This window comes from Somniosus microcephalus, chromosome 17 (genome assembly GCF_052327205.1).
Source record: "Somniosus microcephalus isolate GS21.2 chromosome 17, FLI_Smic_1.0, whole genome shotgun sequence".
Classification (NCBI taxonomy): domain Eukaryota; kingdom Metazoa; phylum Chordata; class Chondrichthyes; order Squaliformes; family Somniosidae; genus Somniosus; species Somniosus microcephalus.
In genome coordinates this window covers 7,911,609-7,929,598 of record NC_141003.1, presented here as the reverse complement: position 1 = coordinate 7,929,598, position 17,990 = coordinate 7,911,609, and the positions used below count along the sequence as shown (strand labels likewise).

Here is a 17,990-nt window from a genome sequence, read left to right as displayed (position 1 = left end):
ATTACACTTGGTCCCTTCATCTAGGTCATTAATATAGATTATATAAATAGCTGAGGCCCCAATATTGATCCTTGCGGCACCCCCCTTGCAACAGCCAGCTAACCTGAAAAAGACCCATTTATTCCTACTCTGTTTTCTGTCCGTTAACTAATCCTCTATCCATGCTACTATATTACCCCCAACCCCATGAGCCCTTATCTTGTGTAATAACCTTTTTATGTGGCACCTTATCGAATGCCTTTTGGAAATCAAAATATACTACATCCACTGGTTCCCCTTTATCTACCCTGCTAGTTACATCCTCAAAAAATTCAAATAAATTTGTTAAACACGATTTCCCTTTCATAAAACCATGCTGACTCTGCCTAATCATGTTATGATTTTCTAAGTGCCCTGTTACCATTCCTTAATAATGGATTCCAGCATTTTCCCGAAGACTGATGTCAGGCTAACTGGCCTGTACTTCCCTGTTTCTTGCTCCCTCCTTTCTTGAATAGCAGTTTTACATTTGCTACCTTCCAATCCGCTGGGACCGTTCTAGAATCTAGGGAATTTTGGAAGATCAACACCAATGCATCCACTATCTCTGTAGCCAACTCTTTTAGAACCCTAGGATGTAGGCCGTCGGGTCCAGGGGATTTGTCAGCTTTTAGTCCCATTAGTTTCTCTAGTACTTTTTCTCTACTTATATTAATTACATTAAGCTCCTCATTCTCATTAGACACTTGGTTCCCCACCATTTTTGGTATGCTTTTTGTGTCTTCTAATGTGAAGACAGATACCAAATATTTGTTTAACGTTTCTGCCATTTCCATATTCCCCATAATTTCTCCTGTCTCAGCCTCTAAGGGACCAACGTTTACTTTTGCTACTCTCTTCCTTTTTTACATACTTGCAGAAGCTCTTACAATCTGTTTTTATATTTCTTGCTAGTTTTCTCTTCTATTTTTTCGCTTTTTATCAATTTTTTGGTCATCCTTTGCTGGTTTTTGAAACTCTCCCCGTTCTCAGGCTTACTGCTATCGCAACATTATAAGCTGCTTCTTTCAATCTAATGCTATCCTTAACTTCTTTAGTTAGCCACGGATGGATCACTTTTCCCATGGAGATTTTATTTCTCAATAGAATGTATTTTTGATGAGAATTATGAAATATCTCTCTAAATGCCAGCCACTGCTTATCTACCGCCATGCCTTTTAATTTTTTTTTCTAATCTACCTTAGCCAACTCGCCCCTCATCATAACTATGTAATTGGCTTTATTTAAGTTTAAGACTCTAGTTTTGGACTTAAGCAACTCACTCTCAAACTTAATGTGAAATTCTATCATACTATGATCACTCTGCCCCAGAGGATCCTTTACTATGAGATTGCTAATTGACCCTGTCTCATTACACAATACACAAAGATCTAAAATAGCCTGTTCCCTGGTTGGTTCCATGATGTATTGTTCTAGGAAACTGTCCCGAATGCATTCCATGAACTTGTCCTCCAGACTACATTTGCCAATTTGATTTGTCCAGTCTATATGAAGATTAAAGTCCCCCACGATTATTGCATTGCCTTTGTTACAAGCTCTTACTATTTCTTGATTAATATTCTGTCCAACGGTATAGCTACTGTTAGGGGTCTGTATATTACTCCCACCAGTGTTTTTTTCCCCTTGTTATTCCTTATCTCCACCCATACTGATTCTACTTCCTGATCTTCGGAGCCGAGATCCTTTCTCTCTACTGTCCTTATGTCATCCTTTATTATCAGGGCTATTCCCCCTTCATTTTCCATTCTGCCTGCCTTTTCGAAACATCATGTACCCTGGAACATTTAGTTCCCAACCTTGGTCACCTTGCAACCACGTCTCTGTAATGGCTAATTAGATCAAACCCATTAATCTCTCTTTGTGCCACTAGTTCAGCTATCTTGTTATGAATGCTTAGTGCATTCAGATAAAGAGCCTTTAATTTAAATTTTTTACCATTATTCCCTGCTTTGACCTTATTCTCTGCTGCACTGCTACTGTTAAACTCTCTGTCCCTTCCTGTCACACTCTGCTTATTTTTACCCAAATCGCTACACTGCTCTATTGCCTTGACCTTTCTCTTTAGATTTCTAAATTTCCCCTCACCTGACCCCCCCCCCCCCCCCCCCCCAGTTTTTTAGTTTAAAGCCCTATCTACAGCCCTAGTTATTCGATTCACCAAGACGCTGGTCCCAGCCCAGTTTAAGTGGAGCCCATCCCAATGGAACAGCTCCCTCTTTCCCCAGTACTGGTGCCAGTGTCCCATGAATTGAAACCCCTTTTTCCCACACCACTCTTTGAGCTACGCATTTAACTCTCTGATCTGATTGACCCTATGCCAATTTGCGCGTGGCTCAGGTAGTAATCCAGAGATTATTGCCCTTGAGATTCTGCTTCTTTAGACCCTAGCTCCTCAATCTCCCTCAGCAGAAACTCATTCTTAGTTTTACCTATGTCGTTGGTTCCTACATGGACCATGACAACTGGATCCTCCCCCTCCCACTCCAAGTTCTTCAGCTGCGAGGAGTTATCCTTAACCCTGGCACCAGGCAGGCAACAGTATCTATCCCCCTGACTGTACTGTCCCCTACCACTACCACATTCCTTCCTTCTCCCCCCCACTTAGATGGCCCCCTGTGCCACAGTGCCGTGGTCAGTTTGCCCATCCTCCAGGTAGAAAGTATCTCATAGAAACATAGAAGATAGGAGCAGGAGTAGGCCATTTGGCCCCTCGAGCCTGCTCCGCCATTCAGTGAGATCATGGCTGATCATCCAAATTCAGTACCCTGTCCCTGCCTTCTCTCCATATCTCCTGATCCCTTTAGCCTTAAGAAATATATCTAACTCCTTCTTGAATATATTTAGTGGTAGAGAATTCCACAGGTTCACCACTCTCTGGGTGAAGAAATTCCTCCTCATCTGTGTCCTAAATGGCTTACCCCTTATCCTTAGACTGTGACCCCTGGTTCTGGACTCCCTGACCATCGGGAACATTCTGCATCTAGTCTGTCCTGTTAGAATTTTATAAGTTTCAATGAGATCCCCTCTCATTCTTCTAAACTCCAGCGAGTACAAGCCTAATCGACCCAATCTCTCCTCATACGTCATTCCTGCCATCCCAGGTATCAGCCTGGTGAATCTTCGCTGCACTCCTTCCATGGCAAGAACATCCTTCCTCAGATAAGGTGACCAAAACTGCACCCAATACTCAAGAAGTGGTCTCACCAAGGCCCTGTACAACTGCAGCAAGACATCCTTGTTCCTGTACTCAAATCCTCTCGCTACAAAGGCCAACATACCATTTGCCGCCTTAACCACCTGCTGCACCTGCATGCTTACCTTCAGCGACTGGTGCACAAGGACTCCCAGGTCTCGTTGCACTTCCCCCTTCTCCCAATCTATTGCTATTCAGATAATCTGCCTTCCTGTTTCTGACACCAAAGTGTTTATCCATGTTATGTTGCATCTGCCATGCTTCTGCCCAATCACCCAACCTGTCCAAATCATCCTGGAGTTTCTTGGCATCCTCCTCACAGCACACACACCCACCCAGCTTTGTGTCATCTGCAAACTTGGAGATATTACATCTAGTTCCCTCATCCAGATCATTAATATATATTGTGAATAGCTGGGGTCCAAGGACTGATCCCTGCAGTACCCCACTAGTCACTGCCTACCACTCGGAAAAAGACCCATTTATTCCAACTCTTTGCTTTCTGTCTGCCAGCCAGTTCTCTATCCAAGTCAATACCTTGCCCCCAATCCCATGTGCCTTAACTTTACACACTAATCTCTTATGCGGGACCTTATCGAAAGCCTTTTGAAAGTCCAAATACACCACATCCACTGGTTCTCCCTTATCTATTTTACCAGTTACATCCTCAAAAAAATTCCAGTAGATTAGTCAAGCACGATTTACCTTTTGTAAATCCACCTCGTACCTGTTGGACAAGGTTAAGGGCTGAGGCTCCTCCATCATGGGTCCCCATACCTTCTTGACCTGCAGTCACACCTTCCTGTCCCTGACCACTGATGAACTCTAAAGTACTACTTAACCTAAAGGGTGTGACTGCCTCCTGGAACAAAGTGTCCAGGTAATTCTCCCCCTCCCTGATGCACCGCAATGTCTGCAGCTCGGACTCCAGCTCAACAACTCTGAGCCGAAGTTCCTCGAGTCGCAGACACTTACTGCAGATGTGGTTGCTCAGGATCGCGATGCTCTCCGCAGACTCCCACACGCTGCAGTTACCACACACCACCTGCCCTGCCATCTCTAACCTTGTTTTATTTATGAATTAATCAGTTAAAGCTTTTATTCAATCGCTATTTTAGTTTTATTGTTTGATTATTTTATCTAGTTTAAGTTATTAATTTAATAAGTACTAGCAAGTTACAGATTCTCAGCTTTTAATTTAAACCCCTTCCCTAACTGAGAGAGCAAAAAAAAGCTGTAATACTCACCAACCAATCACCTGCTTGCTCTCCTGTGACATCACTCTTCGATTTTTTTTGTTGTTTTTGAATCTCAGCCTCGCCGCTGCTTTAATTCAGGTCCACTCTCGGGCCGCTCTTTATCCTCTCGCCGCTGTCACTGCTTTAATTCAGGTCCGCTCTCGGGCCGCTCTTTATCCTCTCGCCGCTGTCCCTGCTTTAATTCAGCTCCACTCTCGGGCCGCTCTTTATCCTCTCGCCGCTGCCGCTGCTTTAATTCAGCTCCGCTCTCGGGCCGCTCTTTATCCTCTCGCCGCTGCTTTAATTCAGCTCCGCTCTCGGGCTGCTCTTTATCCTCTCGCCGCTGCCGCTGCTTTAATTCAGCTCCGCTCTCGGGCCGCTCTTTATCCTCTCGCCGCTGCCGCTGCTTTAATTCAGCTCCACTCTCGGGCCGCTCTTTATCCTCTCGCCGCTGTCCCTGCTTTAATTCAGCTCTGCTCTCGGGCCGCTCTTTATCCTCTCACCGCTGCCGCTGCTTTAATTCAGCTCCGCTCTCGGGCCGCTCTTTATCCTCTCACCGCTGCCGCTGCTTTAATTCAGCTCTGCTCTCGGGCCGCTCTTTATCCTCTCGCTGCTGCCGCTGCTTTAATTCAGCTCCGCTCTCGGGCCGCTCTTTATCCTCTCGCTGCTGCCGCTGCTTTAATTCAGGGCCGCTCTTTATCCTCTCGCCGCTGTCCCTGCTTTAATTCAGCTCTGCTCTCGGGCCGCTCTTTATCCTCTCGCCGCTGTCCCTGCTTTAATTCAGCTCTGCTCTTGGGCCGCCCTTTATCCTCTCGCTGCTGCCGCTGCTTTAATTCAGGGCTGCTCTTTATCCTCTCGCTGCTGCTGCTTTAATTCAGGTCCGCTCTCGGGCCGCTCTTTATCCTCTCGCCGCTGCCGCTGCTTTAATTCAGGTCCGCTCTCGGGCCGCTCTTTATCCTCTCGCCGCTGCTTTAATTCATGGCCGCTCTCAGGCCGCTCTTTATCCTCTCGCCGCTGCCGCTGCTTTAATTCAGGTCCGCTCTCGGGCCGCTCTTTATCCTCTCGCCACTGCTGCTGCTTTAATTCAGGTCCGCTCTCAGGCCGCTCTTTATCCTCTCGCCGCTGCTTTAATTCATGGCTGCTCTCGGGCCGCTCTTTATCCTCTCGCCGCTGCCGCTGCTTTAATTCAGGTCCGCTCTCGGGCCGCTCTTTATCCTCTCGCCACTGCCGCTGCTTTAATTCAGGTCCGCTCTCGGGCCGCTCTTTATCCTCTCGCCGCTGCCGCTGCTTTAATTCATGGCCGCTCTCGGGCCGCTCTTTATCCTCTCGCTGCTGCCGCTGCTTTAATTCATGGCCGCTCTCGGGCCGCTCTTTATCCTCTCGCCGCTGCCGCTGCTTTAATTCAGGTCTGCTCTCGAACCGCTCTCTACCCTCTCGCCACTGCCGCTGCTTTAATTCAGGTCCGCTCTCGGGCCGCTCTTTATCCTCCTGCCGCTGCTTTAATTCAGGTCCGCTCTCGGGCCGCTCTTTATCCTCCTGCCGCTGCTTTAATTCAGCTCCGCTCTCGGGCCGCTCTTTATCCTCTCACTGCTGCCGCTGCTTTAATTCGGGGCCGCTCTTTATCCTCTCGCCGCTGCCTGTGCCCCCAAATTCTACTGCTCTTCCACAGCATAGAGCCAACTTACATTTACTGCTGTTATTTTTACCGTGACTTCACACTGACATTGAATTCCATTTGCCCATTCCCCCATGTTAACAATATCGCATTACAGCTTCCTTTGGTCTTTCAAAGAATTAACTACACCTCCTATTTTGGTAACATCTGCAAATTTCAATACCACTCTCTTTAGGCCTATATCCAAATCATTGATGTGCACAGTGAACAGAAGAGAGTTGAACCCTGTGGGACACCATTACCCATTTCCCAACTCTCTGGAAAAACTTCCCTTAACACCTACTCGCTCTGTTCACCCTTCTAACCTATTGTAATCCAGTTTTCTATCCTTCCCTGCACTCCTCCCCCTGCCTAATTCCATACCCCTTAATCTTCTCCAGTAACCTCCCATGTGGTACCTTGTCAAAGGCTCTCCTAAAGCCCATGTACACTACATCCACTGCATTTCCCCATCCACCTTATCTGCTATCTCCTCAAAGAATGCTATCAGATTTGTCGAGCACAATCGTCCTTTTTGAAATCCGTGCTGACTATTTCTAACTATGTTCTCTTTATCTAGATAAGTGGTAATTTCATCTTTAAAGACTCTAAACTTTTCCCTATCACAGATATTAAGTTAACTGGCCTGTAATTACCTGGATTAGCTCTGTCTCTCTTTTTATATATGGATACTACATTGACCATTCTCCAGTCTTCCAGTTCACACCCACACTCGGTAGAACCTGCAATATAATTTCTGGGGTCTTCTACCATTTCCTCCCACATCTACCTCAGAATCTGACAATGTATCCCATTGGGACCTGGCATTTTGTCTTCCTTTAACTTAACTAAAATTTTTCCTTTTATTCATCACAATATGGGAACAGAGCAAAGGATTGGGACTAATTGGATAGCTCTTTCACAGGGACAATAGACAGAATGGCTTCCTTCTGTGCCATATGTATGATTCTATGAGATCCTTTATAGCTGATGACATTTGAATATATTCCTTTAGAGCAGAGGAAAAGACGAAAGATAAAGTTCAAGCAATGGCTGAAGTAGACCAAGCTGCTGAGGAACTGCTAAGAATTAAAAGGTAACTTGTGGAAAGTTTATTTTGAGCGTGCAGGCATGATACAAACTGCTGCCTAACGATACAATGTGTAAGCTGCTCCCAGGTACTTGTAAAAAGCTCCAACGGTAAGAAGAAATAACACTTTAATTTAAAAGGTGTGGTGAGCTAAGTGGTAGCACTCTTGCCACTGAGTCAGAGGTTGTTGGTTCGAGTCCCATTCCACAGATTTGAACACATAATCCAGGCTGACACTCCAGTGCAGTACTGAGGGAGTGCTGCACTGCTGGAGGTCCCGTCTTTCGGATGAGACGCTAAACCAAGGCCCCGTCTGCCCTCAGGTACACGTAAAAGATCCCATGGCACTATTTGAAAAAATGCAGGGAAGTTCTCCCTGGTCTCCTGAACAACATCTTCAAGCCCTGCTCCAGACACTTAAAGCTATCAGCTATGCTGACACTTCAGTGCCATACTGAGGACTAAGCAACTATGGTGGTCCAGAAACCCCTGAGGTTAAATGGGCCTATGGGAGTGGTGAAGGCGTAGCAGCACTCAGTGATGGGAAAGTGCTCGGTGCTTCATACGCTTGCAGTGACTGGATTAATGCTGGAGCTATGTGCGAAGAGCTCTAAGACATGAGGGACATATTGCTGGCCTGAGTTCAATAATCATGCGTCAGTGGTCACCGACTTTGGCCACTGGCGATTATCAGTGATGGACGAAATAGACATTTTGTGGCGATGTGTTTGAGGGAAGACCACGGTAGTTCAGAGAATCCTTCCCAGATTGTTGATTGCAATCTGTATCCAGGATGGCCTGGACCCAACCAACTGGGTAGATTCTTGGATAGGAGACCCTCATCCAAGACATCGTAGCAGGCAGACCAGGTGAAGTCCTCTCCCTTAGCCCCAAGGACACAAAGCTCTTGCCCTGAGGCCACCATCTTGGTCGGCACTCCCTCACTAGTGGGCAGCAGTATCATCCATCAAACAGTGCAGCATGGGTGTATGCCAGAGATATGGACACTCTCCCCGCTCCTTCAGAGATCTCAGTGTAGAGATACGGACACTCTCCCTGCTCCTTCAGTGATTTCAGTGTAGAGATACGGACACTCTGCCTGCTCCTTCAGTGATCTCAGTGTAGAGATACGGACACTCTCCCCGCTCCTTCAGCGATCTCAGTGTAGAGATAAGGACACTCTCCCCGCTCCTTCAGTGATCTCGGTGCAGAGATACGGACACTCTCCCTGCTCCTTCAGTGATCTCAGTGTAGAGATACGGACACTCTCCCCGCTCCTTCAGTGATCTCAGTGTAGAGATACGGACACTCTCCCCGCTCCTTCAATGATCTCAGTGTAGAGATACGGACACTCTCCCTGCTCCTTCAGTGATCTCAGTGTTGAGATACGGACACTCTCCCTGCTCCTTCAGTGATCTCAGTGGAGAGATACGGACACTCTCCCCGCTCCTTCAATGATCTCAGTGTAGAGATACGGACACTCCCTGCTCCTTCAGTGATCTCAGTGTAGAGATACGGACACTCTCCCTGCTCCTTCAGTGATCTCAGTGTAGAGATACGGACACTCTCCCCGCTCCTTCAGTGATCTCGGTGTAGAGATACGGACACTCTCCCCGCTCCTTCAGTGATCTCGGTGTAGAGATACAGACACTCTCCCTGCTCCTTCAGTGATCTCGGTGTAGAGATACGGACACTCTCCCTGCTCCTTCAGTGATCTCAGTGTAGAGAAACGGACACTCTCCCCGCTCCTTCAGTGATCTCAGTGTAGAGATACGGACACTCTCCCCGCTCCTTCAGTGATCTCAGTGTAGAGATACGGACACTCTCCCCGCTCCTTCAGTGATCTCAGTGCAGAGATACGGACACTCACCCCGCTCCTTCAGTGATCTCAGTGTAGAGATACGGACACTCTCCCCGCTCCTTCACTGATCTCACTGTAGAGATACGGACACTCTCCGCTCCTTCAGCGATCTCGGTGCAGAGATACGGACACTCTCCCCGCTCCTTCAGTGATCTCAGTGCAGAGATACGGACACTCTCCCGGCTCCTTCAGTGATCTCAGTGTAGAGATACGGACACTCTCCCTGCTCCTTCAGAGATCTCAGTGTAGAGATACGGACACTCTCCCCGCTCCTTCAGTGATCTTAGTGCAGAGATACGGACACTCTCCCGGCTCCTTCAGTGATCTCAGTGTAGAGATACGGACACTCTCCCGGCTCCTTCAGTGATCTCAGTGTAGAGATACGGACACTCTCCCCGCTCCTTCAGTGATCTCAGTGTAGAGAAACGGACACTCTCCCCGCTCCTTCAGAGATCTCAGTGTAGAGATACGGACACTCTCCCCGCTACTTCAGTGATCTCAGTGTAGAGATACGGACACTCTCCCCGCTCCTTCAGAGATCTCAGTGTAGAGATACGGACACTCTCCCCGCTCCTTCAGAGATCTCAGTGTAGAGATACGGACACTCTCCCCGCTCCTTCAGTGATCTCAGTGCAGAGATGCGGACACTCTCCCCGCTCCTTCAGTGATCTCAGTGTAGAGATACGGACACTCTCCCTGCTCCTTCAGAGATCTCAGTGTAGAGATACGGACACTCTCCCCGCTCCTTCAGTGATCTCAGTGTAGCGATACGGACACTCTCCCCGCTCCTTCCCTGATCTCCGTGTAGAGATACGGACACTCTCCCTGCTCCTTCAGAGATCTCAGTGTAGAGATACAGACACTCTCCCCGCTCCTTCAGTGATCTCAGTGTAGAGATACGGACACTCTCCCGGCTCCTTCAGTGATCTCAGTGTAGAGATACGGACACTCTCCCCGCTCCTTCAGTGATCTCAGTGTAGAGATACGGACACTCCCCGCTCCGTCAGTGATCTCAGTGAAGAGATACGGACACTCCCTACTCCTTCAGTGATCTCAGTGTAGAGATATGGACACTCTCCCCGCTCCTTCAGTGATCTCAGTGTAGAGATACGGACACTCTCCCCGCTCCTTCAGTGATCTCAGTGTAGAGATACGGACACTCTCCCTGCTCCTTCAGAGATCTCAGTGTACAGATACGGACACTCTCCCCGCTCCTTCAGTGCTCTCACTGTAGAGATACGGACACTCTCCCCGCTCCTTCACTGATCTCAGTGTAGAGATACGGACACTCCCCGCTCCGTCAGTGATCTCAGTGTAGAGATACGGACACTCCCTACTCCTTCAGTGATCTCAGTGTAGAGATACGGACACTCTCCCCGCTCCTTCAGTGATCTCAGTGTAGAGATACGGACACTCTCCCCGCTCCTTCAGTGATCTCAGTGTAGAGATACGGACACTCTCCCCGCTCCTTCAGAGATCTCAGTGTAGAGATACGGACACTCTCCCCGCTACTTCAGTGATCTCAGTGTAGAGATACGGACACTCTCCCCGCTCCTTCAGAGATCTCAGTGTAGAGATACGGACACTCTCCCCGCTCCTTCAGTGATCTCAGTTTAGAGATACGGACACTCTCCCCGCTCCTTCAGTGATCTCAGTGTAGAGATACGGACACTCTCCCCTCTCCTTCAGTGATCTCAGTGTAGAGATACGGACACTCTCCCTGCTCCTTCAGAGATCTCAGTGTAGAGATACAGACACTCTCCCCGCTCCTTCAGTGATCTCAGTGTAGAGATACGGACACTCTCCCGGCTCCTTTCAGCGATCTCAGTGTAGAGATACGGACACTCTCCCGGCTCCTTCAGTGATCTCAGTGTAGAGATACGGACACTCTCCCTGCTCCTTCAGTGATCTCAGTGTAGAGATACGGACACTTTCCCTGCTCCTTCAGTGATCTCAGTGTAGAGCTACGGACACTCTCCCCGCTCCTTCAGTGATCTCAGTGTAGAGATACGGACACTCTCCCCGCTCCTTCAGTGATCTCAGTGTAGAGATACGGACACTCTCCCTGCTCCTTCAGTGATCTCAGTGTAGAGATACGGACACTCTCCCCGCTCCTTCACTGATCTCAGTGTAGAGATACGGACACTCTCCCCGCACCTTCAGTGATCTCAGTGTAGAGATACGGACACTCTCCCTGCTCCTTCAGCGATCTCAGTGTAGAGATACGGACACTCTCCCCGCTCCTTCAGTGGTCTCAGTGTAGAGATACGGACACTCTCCCCGCTCCTTCAGTGGTTGCCACATCCACATAAATAGTCTCCTTTTTTTAGTTTTTCTAGATTATGAGCAAAAGAAAGTTTTGCATTTACACAGCGCTTTTCACAGCCTCAGGATGTCCCAAAGCGCTTTACAGCCAATGAAGTAATTTTGAAATGCAGTCACTGTTGTAATGTAGGAAACGCGGCAGCCAATTGCGCACAGCAAGATCCCACATACAGCAATGTGATAATGACCAGATAATCTGTTTTGGTGATGTTGATTGAGGGATAAGTGTTGGCCAGGACACCGTTGAGAACTCCCTTGCTCCTCTTCGAATAGCGCCGTGGGATCTTTTACATTCACCCAACAGCGCCTCGGTTTAACATCTCATCTGCAAGACGACACCTCCGCCAGTGCAGCACTCCCTCAGTACTGCACTGGAGTGTCAGTCTGGATTATGTGCTCAAGAGTCTGGAGTGGGACTTGAACCCACAACCTTCTGACTCCGAGGCGAGAGTGCTATCACATGGCTGACCCCAGTAGTATTGTTGGTGATCTCAATAGTTACGCACTTTGCTTCACATCGTGTTTCTTTTTAAATATTGTGTAGTGCTATTGAAAAAGAGCAGCAAGAACTGAATGATTGTTTGGCTGCTAAGGAGTTTTTTGGTCAACTAGCTCCTGATGAATGGAAGGAGAAGAAAAAGAGAGAAAGATTGGTTGCTGTAAATGCTGATCAGAATAAGCCGAGAAAGGAAACTTTAATCTCCTGTTCGTTGCCTTCAGTTACCAGAAAAGGTATGTTTTTCCGACTGTCCTAAGGAGAATATCTTATTCTTGATAGAATGAAGATAACGTGTTACTAAGGCCCTGATAACAACTGCAAGGCGGGCGGGGGGCTGGGGCGGGATGTGGGAGCGGGGGTGGGGCTGGTTTACAGCAGGTCCTGTTCAAAATTTTTCAACTGGTTTCCAGGCTGCAGCCAGCCAGATTGACAGTCTCGCTATTGGGTGGGATGTGGAGCGGAGTTAGGTCCGACATTGGAGGAGGGGCAGGTGGTCAATCACGGGATTGATTGTGTGGAGGGGGGACATTTGACCAATTGTGGGGGATTGTCGGTCAATCATGAGGGTCCTATAATGGAATGGAGGGTTGGCCCAAAGCCCAGGCCCTGCCTCGTTCCGCGTGCTGGACTGTGGGTGGGGTTATTAGAAACATAGAAGATAGGAGCAGGAGTAGGCCATTCGGCCCTTCGAGCCCGCTCCGCCATTCAATGCGATCATGGCTGATCATCCAAATTCAGTACCCTGTCCCTGCCTTTTCCCCATATCCCTTGATCCCTTTAGCCTCAAGAAATATATCCAACTCTTTCTTGAATATATTTAATGAACTGGCCTCCACCGCCCCCTGTGGCAGAGATGTGGCTCTCTTATTAGCGAGGGTGCCAGTGTCGCGATCCATAGAGTACACTTATTGAAGATGTTCCTTTAACATTTTTATCATTCGGGTTCTTTTTATTCTGAATACATTTATTTAGTTGGGTTGCCTGTTGTGCTATTAATTTTAATGGAGAATAGTGAAAGGGGAGTAATGGTTCATGAATATTGAAAGCAATACTTGAGTATGGTAGTATAGTGGTTATGTTGCTGGACTAGTTCTAGCCCTGGATATAAGATCTGGAGACATGAGTTCAAATCCCACCACGACAGAATAAATCTGGAATAAAAAGCTAGTATCAGTAATGGTGGCCATGTAACCACCGGATTGCCGTAAAATCTGGTTCACTAATGTCCTTTAGGGAAGGAAATCTGCCGTCCTTTCCTGGTCTGGCCTATATGCGACTCCAGACCTAGAGCAATGTGGTTGACTTTTAACTGCCCTCTGAAACGGTCCAGCAAGCCACTCGGTTGTCCGCTACAAGAAACTGCAGCAATTCAAGAAGGCGGCTCGCCGCCACCTTCTCAAGTTCAATAAATGCCGGCCTTGCCAGCGACGCCCACATCCCGTGAATGAATTTAAAAAAGGAACTGGTGGTAAAAATCAAAATGGGGTTTTTGTACGTTGACTAAGCTTTGCTTCACTGAAAGCGGCCCACTCCACGTTTGAGGTTTGCAGTGAGCTGCGGTTCCTGTAGTGATCTCCATCCCAGAGATGGGGCTTTGCAGAGTTAGAAATATTTGTAGAATATTTCACCGATGTATAGTTTTGTTGCTGATGGGTTAGTGGTTTCTAAGGGACTCCGCAATGTGCCGCTTGGGGGTGGTGGTGGTGGAGGGGGCTCGCACTGTGGGGCGGCGGGGGGGGGGGGTGCTCGCACTGTGGGGCGGGGCGGCGGGGGGGGCTCGCACTGCAGGGCGGGGCGGCGGGGGGGGCTCGCACTGCGGGGCGGGGGGTGCTCGCGGGGCGGGGCAGGCTCGCACTGCGGGGCGGGGGGGGCTCGCACTGCAGGGCGGGGCGGCGGGGGGGCTCGCACTGCGGGGCGGGGCGGGCTCGCACTGTGGGGCGGGGCGGGGGGGCTCGCACTGCAGGGCGGGGCGGCGGGGGGGCTCGCACTGCGGGGCGGGGCGGGCTCGCACTGCGGGGCGGGGGGGCTCGCACTGTGGGGCGGGGCGGGGGGGCTCGCACTGCGGGGCGGGGGGGCTCGCACTGCGGGGCGGGGCTCGCACTGCGGGGCGGGGGGGCTCGCACTGCGGGGCGGGGGGGCTCGCACTGCGGGGCGGGGCGGGGGGGCTCGCACTGCAGGGCGGGGCGGCGGGGGGGCTCGCACTGCGGGGCGGGGCGGGCTCGCACTGTGGGGCGGGGCGGGGGGGCTCGCACTGTGGGGCGGGGCGGGGGGGCTCGCACTGTGGGGCGGGGCGGGGGGGCTCGCACTGCGGGGCGGGGGGGCTCGCACTGCGGGGCGGGGGGGCTCGTACTGCAGGGCGGGGCGGGGGGGGCTCGCACTGCAGGGCGGGGCGGCGGGGGGGCTCGCACGGCGGGGGGGCTCGCACGGCGGGGCGGGCTCGCACTGTGGGGCGGGCCATGGGGGCTCGCACTGCGGGGCGGGCTCGCACTGTGGGGCGGGGCGGGGGGGGCTCGCGGGGCGGGGCGGCGGGGGGGCTCGCGGGGCGGGGCGGGCTCGCACTGCGGGGCGGTGGGGGCTCGCACTGCGGGGCGGGGGGGGCTCGCACTGCAGGGCGGGGCGGCGGGGGGGCTCGCACTGCAGGGCGGGGCGGGCTCGCACTGCAGGGCGGGGCGGGCTCGCACTGCGGGGCGGGGGGGCTCGCACTGCAGGGCGGGGCGGGGGGGGCTCGCACTGCAGGGCAGGGCGGCGGGGGGGCTCACACTGGGGTGGGGGGGCGGGCTCGCATGGCGGGGCGGGGGGTGGCTCGCACTGCGGGGCGGGGGGGCTCGCACTGCAGGGCGGGGCGGCGGGGGGGCTCGCACTGTGGGGCGGGGCGGGCTCGCACTGTGGGGCGGGGCTGGGGGGGCTCGCACTGCGGGGCGGGGGGGCACGCACTGCAGGGCGGGGCGGCGGGGGGGCTCGAACTGTGGGGCGGGGTGGGGGGGGGCTCGCACTGCAGGGCGGGGCGGGGGGGCTCGCAGGGCGGGGCGGGGGGGGGCTCGCACTGTGGGGCAGGGGGGCTCGCACTGTGGGGCGGGGGGGCTCGCACTGCAGGGCGGGGCGGCGGGGGGGCTCGCACTGTGGGGCGGGGGGGCTCGCACTGTGGGGCGGGGCGGGGGGGCTCGCACTGTGGGGTGGGGCGGGGGGGGCTCGCACGGCGGGGCAGGGGGGCTCGCACGGCGGGGCGGGGGGGGGCTCGCACTGTGGGGCGGGGCGGCGGGGGGGCTCGCACTGTGGGGCGGGGGGGGCTCGCACTGCAGGGCGGAGGGGCTCGCACTGCAGGGCGGGGGGGCTCGCACTGCGGGGCGGGGGGGCTCGCACTGCGGGGCGGGGGGGCTCGCACTGCGGGGCGGGGGGGCTCGCACTGCAGGGCGGGGCGGGGGGGGCTCGCACTGCAGGGCAGGGCGGCGGGGGGGCTCACACTGTGGGGTGGGGGGGCGGGCTCGCATGGCGGGGCGGGGGGTGGCTCGCACTGCGGGGCGGGGGGGCTCGCACTGCAGGGCGGGGCGGCGGGGGGGCTCGCACTGTGGGGCGGGGCGGGCTCGCACTGTGGGGCGGGGCTGGGGGGGCTCGCACTGCGGGGCGGGGGGGCATGCACTGCAGGGCGGGGCGGCGGGGGGGCTCGAACTGTGGGGCGGGGTGGGGGGGGCTCGCACTGCAGGGCGGGGCGGGGGGGGCTCGCAGGGCGGGGCGGGGGGGGGCTCGCACTGTGGGGCAGGGGGGCTCGCACTGTGGGGCAGGGGGGGCTCGCACTGCAGGGCGGGGCGGCGGGGGGGCTCGCACTGTGGGGCGGGGGGGCTCGCACTGTGGGGCGGGGCGGGGGGGCTCGCACTGTGGGGTGGGGCGGGGGGGGCTCGCACGGCGGGGCAGGGGGGCTCGCACGGCGGGGCGGGGGGGGCTCGCACTGTGGGGCGGGGCGGCGGGGGGGCTCGCACTGTGGGGCGGGGGGGCTCGCACTGCAGGGCGGAGGGGCTCGCACTGCAGGGCGGGGGGGCTCGCACTGCGGGGCGGGGGGGCTCGCACTGCGGGGCGGGGGGCTCGCACTGCGGGGCGGGGGTGCTCGCACTGCGGGGCGGGGGGGGCTCGCACTGCGGGGCGGGGGGGCTCGCACTGCGGGGCGGGGGGGGCTCGCACTGCGGGGTGGGGGGACGGGGCTCACACTGTGGGGCGGGGGGACGGGGCTCACACTGTGGGCTGCGGGGGGGGCTCGCACTCTGCTACAACGACTTTCTTTTTTAATAGCGTCTTTAACATAGAAAAAGATCCCAAGGCGCTTCACTGAGACATGAGGGGATTACTGGCAGTGGTTTTTACTGCTATTAACAGCTGGTTGACGAGAGGCCTGGAAGCAAGCTCATCTGCCCAGCGCTTTGCTCAGTGGATGGTAGCTCGTGTGACACAGCACAGGAGATGTGTGAAATACAATGAATCGTTGGTCATTAGCATTTGTTACGCTTACCATAATTTAGATCAGCCGTTTCACAAGTCAAACGCACATAAAGTGAACAAGGAGATGTCGATCGCAATATCCCCAGCATCAGCAGCACCTCAGTCAGTTATTACTTGGACGGAACAAAGGTAAAGGAACACGTGACAAAAAAGATAATGCTTCAAACCCTTTTTTACTACTTTAGTAACTTTACGGGGAAATGGAAAAGTGATAAAATCAGAAGCGCCGGAGAATCTGGGGTCCCCGTTCCACCGCTGCTGGCCGGGCAGGGGCTTTAACGTAGTAAAACATCCCAAGGCACTTCACAGGAGCGTTATCAAACTAAATTTGTTCTGAAGGGGGAGGGTGAACAGTCAGAGGTCGTGGTTCACATTGGGACCAACGACATGGGTAGGAAGAGGGATGAGGTCCTGCAGCAAGAATTTAGGGAGCTAGGCAGCAGATTAAAGAGCAGGACCTCAAAGGACCCGGTGCCACGTGCTAGTGAGTATAGGAATAGGAGGATAGAGCAGATGAATGCGTGGCTAAAGAGTTGGTGCAGGAGGGAGGGCTTTAGTTTCCTGGATCACTGGGCCTGCTTCTGGGGAAGGTGGGACTTGTACAAGTCGGACGGGTTGCACCTGAACCAGAACGGGATAAATATCCTTGCGGGGAGGTTTGCTAGCACTGCTGGGGGGGTGGGGTTTAAACTAACTTGGCAGGGGGATGGGATACAGAGTGGAGCTATAATAGGGGGTGATATACAGCCAAATATAGAGGAAAAAACAAGTCAGCTTGGAAGGCAGAGCAAATATGTAACGGCATAAGGGAGTAGGGCAAGGCTGAATGGCATTTATTTTAATGCAAGGAGTCTTGCGAATAAGGTGGATGAACTGAAGGTGTTGATGAACACATGGGAGTATGATATTGTTGCTATCACGGAGACATGGTTGAGGGAGGGGCAAGACTGGCAGCTCAATATTCTGGGGTATAGAATCTTCAGGCGAGACAGAGGGGGGGGTAAAAGAGGAGGGGGTGTCGCAATATTAATCAAGGAGTCAATTACTGCTGTAAGGAGGGATGATATATTAACAGGTTCCTCTAATGAGGCCATATGGGTAGAACTTAAACAAAAAGGGGGCAAGCACTTTGCTGGGAGTGTACTATAGGCCCCCAAACAGTCAGGGGGAGATAGAGGAACAGATATGTAGGCAAATCTCAGAGAAATGTGCAAATAATAGGGTAATAATAGTGGGGGATTTCAACTTCCCCAATATTAACTGGGATAGTCAGAGTGTGAAAGGCTTAGAGGGTGCAGAATTCTTAAAGTGCATCCAGGAGAGCTTTTTGAGCCAGCATGTAGAAAGTCCTACGAGAGAGGGGGCGGTACTGGACCTAATTCTAGGGAATGTGGCTGGGCAAGTGGTAGAAGTGTCAGTAGGTGAGCACTTTGGTGATAGTGACCATAATTCGGTGAGATTTAAGGTAGTCATGGAAAAGGACAAGGATGGACCGGAAATAAAGGTTCTAAATTGGGGGAAGGCCGATTTTAATATGATAAGGCAGGATCTGGCCAATGTGGACTGGGATCAGCTACTTGTAGGAAAATCCACATCGGAGCAA

The 17,990-nt window shown here is 53.0% G+C and overlaps 1 protein-coding gene across 2 annotated transcripts in view; it reads left to right on the top strand.

Annotated features, from left to right (window-relative positions):
* The window catches only part of LOC147105481 (coiled-coil domain-containing protein 38-like), a 115,103-nt gene that overhangs the window by 33,054 nt on the left and 64,059 nt on the right, over positions 1 to 17,990 (top strand). For both annotated transcript variants that reach the window (XM_086009879.1, XM_086009880.1), the window contains 3 exons: positions 7,140 to 7,220; positions 11,945 to 12,132; positions 16,408 to 16,516. In XM_086009879.1, the coding sequence (XP_085866005.1) occupies positions 7,140 to 7,220; positions 11,945 to 12,132; positions 16,408 to 16,516 (378 nt within the window). The remainder of the gene's footprint in view (positions 1 to 7,139; positions 7,221 to 11,944; positions 12,133 to 16,407; positions 16,517 to 17,990) is intronic.